General features: G+C 39.4%; 1 protein-coding gene across 1 annotated transcript in view; it reads left to right on the forward strand.

The window, feature by feature from the left end:
• The first annotated feature begins 980 nt into the window (after window positions 1–980).
• Window positions 981–8604, forward strand: part of FMN1 (formin 1) — a 139783-nt gene continuing 132159 nt past the window's right edge. Inside the window, exons 1-2 of the mRNA XM_009886913.1 lie at window positions 981–2372; window positions 4447–4564. Of these exons, the coding sequence (XP_009885215.1) occupies window positions 981–2372; window positions 4447–4564 (1510 nt within the window). The remainder of the gene's footprint in view (window positions 2373–4446; window positions 4565–8604) is intronic.

Genomic DNA, 8604 nt, shown 5'->3' on the forward strand with positions numbered 1-8604 from the left:
CCTGCCCACCCCAGCAGCTCCCAGTCACCGGGTGGGGCGAACGCCTGCGATAAGCACCTGAGTACAGTTCACAGACATAGCTGTGCAGAGTTAGGACAGTAGTAATATGAAACCAGTCTTGTTGGTTTTTGTTCATGGCCCTGGAGGCTGAAATCTGCATTCCAGATGAAAACTGAAGCAAATCGGAAGGGGCCTTTTTTTTTTTTCTTTTCTTTTTTTTTTTTTCCTTCCCCTGCTTTCTTTGGCTTCAAGGGCGCTCACCCGAGTTCGTTCTGGCTGGCTGGGAACTGGGAACTCCGGGCAGTGGCACTGGATGCTTCAGATTCGTTACTTCAGGTTTCCATTTGACATTTTTTGGTGATTATGGATTTACAGGCGAAGATGTTTATCAAAGCGGAAAGACTATGCAAAAGAATCCGTCCGGAATTTTCTGCTGAAAACCACTCGCAGCTCGCGTACTGGGACAAGGAAGTAGCAAACTCCGAATGCGCCCAGTTGTGCTGGGGAGGCTGGTTTATATAGCTGCTCTGCACTTTTCAGCACGTAGGAAGTTGTGTGCAGCCAGTAGGATTGCAGGAGTCCCAGCAGTAACCATTGGTCGAATTTTCAACCGAGATTAGTGTGCTGGCACATTTGCTGTGACAAAAAGCCCTTTGTGTAAAGGAACAAGTTAGCAACACTGCTGAGAACTTTTTTTTTTTATGGTGTTTTGGTTTTGGGGTGTTTGTTTTGGTTTTTTTTGCTGCTGCTGAAGTCGAGTTTGGAGACCTGAGGGACGCCGTGGCTGCCGGCCGCAGCGGTGGACCCGGAAGGAGGGCAGGGTGACCTGGGGGACGCTGGCTGCCCTCGCAGGGCCGGGGACCGCTGCCTGTCGCAGTGCCTGGAGTGAGTTCGGTCTGCTGTCTGAATGCATGTGGTAAATATTTCTTTAGCGGTTAGTAATACTGCTAGAAGCAAACCTATTCTGTACTTCACGCAACATGGAAGAAGAAAATGCGGTGCGTGATTGTAGCGAGCTTTCAGACCTGGAGAGTACAGCAGAAAGCGAACCTGATCTCTTTACTACATTTTCTGTGAAAACACTTTTTGGATTTACAACTAGATTTGAATCTACAGCTTCCAAAGAAGAAGCAGTGCTTAAAGCATTTCAACCTTTGCACACCAATATAAATACTCCCGCGAACACCTGGCACGAGAGGAATGATAATGATTGTAATGACGACTCAGAAAATCAGCATGGTATGAATAGTACCAGTGGCCAAGCTGACCCAATGTCTGGCAGGCAAACTGACCTGGAGCTGGAGTTAGCTGAACAAAATGAATTACTTCTTCACCATTTGAGGATTGTACAGGCTTCTTTGTCCGAATCTGACAATGATGACAAGGATGCTATTCTCGTACAAGGTACTTTGGTTCATACAACAAGTGATACAGAATCGGACACAGACAGTAAGGACCTAGACACCGATGAAAACAATACAAGCGAATTCGGACTAAATAATGCTGCTTTGTCTGCTGAGGCGTTGGATGATAACAATCAAAATAAGGAAGAGTCAGAATCAGAAGGGCACAGCAACAGCGATGACACTGTGGATACAGATGGCATTGAGTTACACCCTCCAATTTCTGAGCGGCTCCCAAAAGAGCTGGATGATATTTTGGAGCATGACTCCAATGGAAAAGACAAAATGTTAATGGATGAGCAGTTCAGTTGCTTGCTTGCTACAGGGGAATGCCCTCAAGAACTTCCAGATGAAGAACAAAGACCTTCAGCTAATAATACATCCCTCCAAAAAACAGCACTGGCTGAAAAGACTTTCCAGCTGCCAGCTTTCTTTAGTGGACTACGTGTGAGGAAAAAGGGACTAACCACAGAGGATGGGGAAACTGTTACAGAAATTAAACCAAGGGAGAATGATTTAGCTCTGCTTAAATTACGACAGCCTGTTAAGAAATCCAGTATTACATCAGGTTTGACCACTAAAAAAAAATCAGCTGAACCTAAAGCAAGTCCTACTTTCTTGGAACAACTCTCGCACTTGTTAAACATAGACGTCTCCAAGAATGAAGACAGAACCAAGGACTCTGGTGAAGGATCTGGGGAGAGCGAGGACAGTGATGAAGCTCAAGAGAACAAAGCCTCCGGCAAAACAGAACCACGATTTCCCTCTGAGGAAATGAAATCAAGCCCTGCTGAATCTGCACTGGATGTCTTTAAAGCTTTATTTGCACGGCCTCCCAAAAAAGAAACAACTGCAGATACTTCAGAGCTTGAAGCCATAAAACGCAAAATGAGAAATGAAAAAGAGTCCTTGAAAGCTGTATTTGAAAGGTCAAAATCAAAACCTGGGGATGGACCATCAGACAAATCTGTAGGTTGAATTACTTTTTCTTCCTAAGATCTGGAAGTAGATGGATAAAAAATAATTTCTTGTTTAAAAATTATTGGTGGAGACTTAAGGTCAATATGTCAGAATTCTCCTCTTCTTTTGGCAATCTCAAATTTTGGATTCCCAACTGAAGAGATCTTGGGGCTACTTTGTCAAAATTTTTGATCATCTGCAGTTGTAGCAGAATTCAGTGAGAACTGGTGATAGTCACAGCCTTTCAATTAGAAGTGAGAACTTAAAAATCAGTTTCTGATTTTAAAAGTTCACTACAAAATAGTTGCCTGTATGTTAAGTATGGCTGTGAATCAGTTTTGTTCTGCAAATGTTTACTGTAGTATTATTTCATAGTTTCTCAATCTCATCTGTTTTCTTTCATTGAGTGTTTTACTTTTAAAAGTAATATTTCATTCTACCTTTAGGAATAATTCAATTATAAGAGCTGATATAAGATGTTATGGATGATTTTCAATTCAGTTTGTCCAAGACACAGAATTTAAAGTAATTTTCTTATTATTTACATGCATATATCTGGCTTTGCAAACATTGATAACCATTTAACCTTATCCGAGTATAATCTAGTGATTCCAATTAGACGACTCAAGTTATGGATTAATATAAGCATTTGCAAAGTTAATATTCTTAGGCATGTGGAGATTTAGTTAGGATATTTTTAAGAAATGAAAAAAAAACCCTATGCTAAGTTTTCATAGAACCATAATGATAAATGAATTTGAGTGTGATTTGAATTCTTTAATTAAATGAGTAACCCTTCAGCTTCATCTTTGGCAGATATAATCAGTGCAGAAGATTGTTCTTGTTGGCTAAAGGGGGAATTATCTGAATGATTAAATTTGCAGGATTGGACCCTAAACTTGAAGCTACTTAAGTTAATTTGCTGTGTTGGTTCTACTTTACTTCAAATTTTTATTCTTACATGAAATTAAAAACTTTTTTAAAATCTTGACTGACACCTGGGTAGACCGATAATACCAGTTTGTAGTAAATCACCTATGGGGAGGAGAAAAGAGGTACTCGTTGGCTGTGGCATGTAAGGCAATTGCAGCCTGTGTGTGCCCTTCCCATTCCTGGCTTGCTTCTTCCTGCTTACACCATTCCCTGTGCCGTGCTGGCGTAAGCGTTTGTGTGGCTCACAGCAAACCTATTTGGGAAGCTGTCATCACACAGTGAGGGAGGAAGCACAGGAGTCAGACAGAGTGGCTTTTAGAAATACCTGCTTAACGTCTGGTCTAGTACAAATCAACATTTTCTCAGGGCAAAGCCAGAGAAAAAGGGTCTTGCCTTTCCCGTTTCCTTGCTCATGTGGGTCATTTATAGGCCAACTTTCACATAGGGTTTTGCTGTTGCTGCAGTTGTGTTTATGCAGTTACTCGTAGTAGCGTGTTGTAAATCAGATTACAGAAACGTTAGAGATGTAAAAAAAAAAAAGACGACTCAAGAATGTAAACCTCTTAAAGAATCCTTGTTCAGAGGTTTGTTTTTTTCCCCAGTTAAAGGGTTATTTTAGCATTCCAGTTGACAGTGCAGTCCTATTAACAGCTGCAGCAGTGCTTTGATGTGGCAGTATTACATGGTATGTGGACTGAGCAAGCTGCTGGGGGTGGGGCAGGAATTTCATAAACTAGCTCTGCTTCCAGAAAATTATATGTCAAATGATGTCTTAGGTGAATCCCATTAATGTTTACTTGTAAGAGGAGCACAGATGGGTCTTTTCACTTTGGAAAAGAGATACAGGAAAAAAACCCTAGTGTTCTTGACCACCTCTGTCATTCACCAAAGGAGAGACAGCTTTCCGCACTGATGTGAACAGTTTCAACAAATCATTGTATGTCATATGCATTATGTTATTTTCCTCCTCAAAATTATTTTTCTGCGCTGATTTCTTTGTGTCCCTTCCAACCAACTGAGCACTGTTTCGATCAGTAGAATGAGGCAGATAACCGTTCTGGAGTACACATGTAGAGCTGAGAATGGCGGTTGCTGTTTGGAATCAATTGATACTGCAGACTTTAATTTTTTTCTTGTGTGATTTTAACAGCCTGACCTGAGTCCCTCGGAGCAAGATGACAAGACTCCAGGGAGACTCCAGACTGTCTGGCCACCACCAAAAGCAAAGCACGAAGAAGTAAAAGTAGGATTAAAGTACACAGAAGCAGGTAAAACAAAGAGGTGAAACATTTGCAGAAATTAGTTTCTGACATTTTTAATCTTGTTTAGTACAAAGATGGTGACAAGTCACAGTATTTTCTTATCTGGAAAAACACACCTTATGTTTTGGATATTTTGTTTACTGCTACTTGTTAAACATCTGATTTTTAAATGTAAATTACTAAATCTGTGTTGAAATCAAAATGCTTGCCTGTACAAATTAATGAGGAAATAAGTGTGGTTTTTTGATAAATTAGGTTATCCGTTTCTAATGTGATTCTGTTCAAATGAGCGACAGAATAGTGAACAAATGGAAACCTAACTGCCTTTTCCATTGCCTTAGAACGTGGTGGGCAGTGACCTGCTGGACTCTAGTCTGGCTGCAGATTTTCTTCAGGTAGTGTCCAGGATAAAAGTAATGAATACCATTATTGCAACTTGTGTATAAGCAGAGGAATACTCATATCCACTCAGATCACTTTTATAGCTAGCCATGCATAGTGGCTAAATACAAATGTAGGAGAGGGTGCATCGGAAGGGCAATGCTAACTAGTTATCAGATAAGCTTTTCACGGAAAAATATTTCTTAATTTTTTTGTTATTTAGATAAATATTTACATAGCATATTTACAAGGGAAGAAGTGATTACTGTAGCCACTGCAACTCTGTTTCAAATTTGTATTCTTAATATAAAACAGGAAGTCCTCATTACTCAGAAATTATTCAAGCTGTGGAATTGCCGGAAATATCAACATGACAGGCAGTAGACCATCTGCTCTTCATGTGCCTGGGGATTTTAGAAAATATCACCTAGAAAGCATTAAGTGGAGTTAAAAACCAGGCTTTTCTACTACCTTGCTGTGAGAAATTGTACAGGGTAATGCTGTATGGTTCTTTCCAATTCCAGTCAATATCCATTTGGCCTTGTATATGAGAAAGAATAAATAGGAGCAGTGGACCTACTGCTTTGTATTTTTTAGTGTATTACTTCTTTCTCCCTCTTTCCTCAGTTTTCTCTGCCTTATTCTTCCTTTTTTGTGAAGTGGGCATGATACTGGAAGCGTAAACGTTGTTGGAAGATTCAGAAGGCTTAGTTTTCAGAGGAACAACGTGGTTCTAATATAGACAGAATTGAATTTACAGTGCATCTAATCAGTCTGAGGTGTAGGACTCTATCACTAGATGCCCAGGACAGGTATTCAGTTGTTGACAAGGAGTGCTACAGGCTCTTTCTGTTACTCTTAGATTCTTATTATAGGCTGTATGCTTGCTGTATTTAATTTTACCCAAATAAATATTTTTTTCTCTTAGTGACTGTAATCATCTGTGGCAAAAACATATGCTGAAATAAAGAAAGGAAAGGAAACTAAATTAACAAAAGCTCCAGATTCTACTACTTGTAGAGAAATTAGGTCATGTTTTCCTGAAATTTGAATAGGAAGGACAGACTGGCCTAGAGCCCATGTAAATTGTTAGTCTTTTGTTGCTGTGATATTTTGGGTGGTAGTGTCATCAACATGCTGATGGTTAGTTTGCTAAGTCAAATTTTTATACAGACCAGATTCTGCAGTTCATTAGTCACTCCAGTGTCTGGCAGAGAGAGGGATTTGAATGAAAACAAACTGCTGGTGATTCAGCTGGGATGAGACAGAAGCGGTGCTTTTAAAGGAAACAGGCAGAGACTCTATTTGCAACGCATGTTGAAAGTGCAGTAGAGTTATAGGTGTACCTCAGTCGTTATCAGGTTTTTGATTCTTTCAGCTGTTCATGGATGCCCAGAAAGCAGTTGCGGCAGCAAGGACACTGCAAGCACTTGTAAGTTACATATGATGGATGGCTTTTCTGAGGACTAGGGTGACTGTTTTAAAGTGCTGTGTGCAGGAATTTATGCAGTCTCCTGCAAGTGAAGGAAGGTACTGTGCATGAGTAGTGCTGACATAATTAAAAAAATATTTTGTATTCTGTGTTCGTCCTATTGCTAGGGCAGTGGGGTTTGTGGGTTTTTTAATGAATACGAAAGTGGCAATGCAGCATTACTTCTAAAGTCAGTATCTTCTCTCTGACAGTGGTTGGTACCTTCAAAGTGCATCTGTATACTGGCATTTCCCCTTGTGCCCCTTCCCATACAAAATTCCCTCCCAGCCCCTAGTACGTTAGGAACTTCTTGTCCACAAAGTGGGCTTCGTAAAAATATGATATAAAGTAGGTTAATGATCACTTTTAAGCTGACTGATCTCAACTAGTCTCAACCTGAAACCCTATTTCTTACCCTGGTGTCTTGTCCTGACAGCTAAGATCAAACATTCAGAATAGAGTTCAAAGATTGTGTGTGGCAGAGATGTTTGTGATTCCAATCTTCCTCCACTGATGTTCCTGAATAGATGATTATCTGTAACATAAAAAATGCTGAAGTGACTTGTTCTAACTTTCAGTCAACGATTTATGTTAGTGTTTTAATTTCTGTGATTAAGAACTTCATCTACCAAAACAATAGGAATCTATATACAAATGATAACAATAGGCTGAATTATTAGGTAAGTATTCATTTAGCACAGTTTTAGTTTAGGTTTAAGCAAAATACATCTGTCACAAGTGTGATCACATCCAAGGATAAATCTGTGGACATAAGTCTTTGTACTTCTAACAGGGTACAAGAATGTGTACTTATTTTATGAGGAAGCATAGATTTTTTTCATTTGTCATGAGAAATTAGTATTTAAAGTAACACTGAAAATTTGAAAGTTGGAATACTATAATCTTTCTCACAATTCTGCACTAAGTATTTTATTTTACTTCTTTTGTCACCATGGACTACGGCAGCTATGACAGGAAGGTAAGGATGTTGAGGGAGAGAATTCCTGGCTTTTTGATCTTTTCTTACCTCCTTGCCACGTTTTTCCTCATTGTTCTTGCTGCCTAGTGGAAGCAAGAAATTCAGGCTTAATTTGGCCTACGCAGCAGACATCACAGTGACTCATAGCAGCTCAGAGGAGCAGCTAACTCCCTCCTGAGGCTCGTAGTCTGGCTTGATGTGTGGGAAACCAACTGAAAAGCAAATGGACATAACAAGGAACACGTGTGTGAGGCGGACTAGGCCTGTCAGGAGTATTAGAAGGGAACAAATACAACTCTGCAACAGGTTTTTTTCATGCCTTTGGTAGCATCTTGTGTAGTTGTAGTGTTGTCACCCCCAGCACCTGAATCTGGAGTTGTAAATTTTGAATCAAAGGGATGATATTACAATATCTTGGCATATCTTATGTTTTCTTAATCCTTTAATTCCTCTGTTTCCATAGAGCAAGTCACTGCGCTGTCAACTGGCTCTCTGTAATTAGCACAAGCTGCTTACATGGTTCTCTAGAGAAAATGGAACTTCTTTGAAGTGTGTCAGTCTAAAATAGTTGAAGTTCAGAAAGTCTGTAGTACATTATACCATTTATATCCTGAAAGACTAGAAAAGGGGTATTTTAAATTATAGTTATAGGTTTATTCCATGGAAATCTTTCCCGTAAAATCAAAGACATTTCTATGCGTATTTCTCTGGTCCTAAAGTTCTGTTCTTCTGTTTTCATTAAAAGTTTCTTTTTCATCGATAACTCTTAAAGAGATTTCTCCCATTTTTTAAGCATTACAACTGATAGAAGGGTAGATGTGTCAGCTATTATGTATGGTGAAAATATCTAGCCTGGTAGAGGAGACAAATTCATGTCTATACCGAGTGAATTCATCTGTGATACTAGATCACATAGAATCTCCATATAATGAATGTCTCAGCTGCTGCGTATGACTAGATCACTACTGCAACCTCTCACATCCAAGAAGAGGAGTTTAGACAAGAGTTCTGCTACTCATAAAACTACTTACGTTTGAAGAACAGTCTCCACATTGAGATGGTATAGATATACAGATCCTGTCATTCCTATTAAAAATGCATTTTTAGCTGTTAGGATCAAAATAGTTTTCTTATATAAAACAGAGAGAGTTTAGTCTTTTGCTTAAGCAAAACAGAAATTAAAAAAGTGGTAAGAGAGAAGTATTTCACATTCCT

The sequence above is a fragment of the Charadrius vociferus genome, unplaced genomic scaffold, assembly GCF_000708025.1.
Source record: "Charadrius vociferus isolate BGI_N301 unplaced genomic scaffold, ASM70802v2 scaffold14, whole genome shotgun sequence".
In the NCBI taxonomy this organism is placed as follows: domain Eukaryota; kingdom Metazoa; phylum Chordata; class Aves; order Charadriiformes; family Charadriidae; genus Charadrius; species Charadrius vociferus.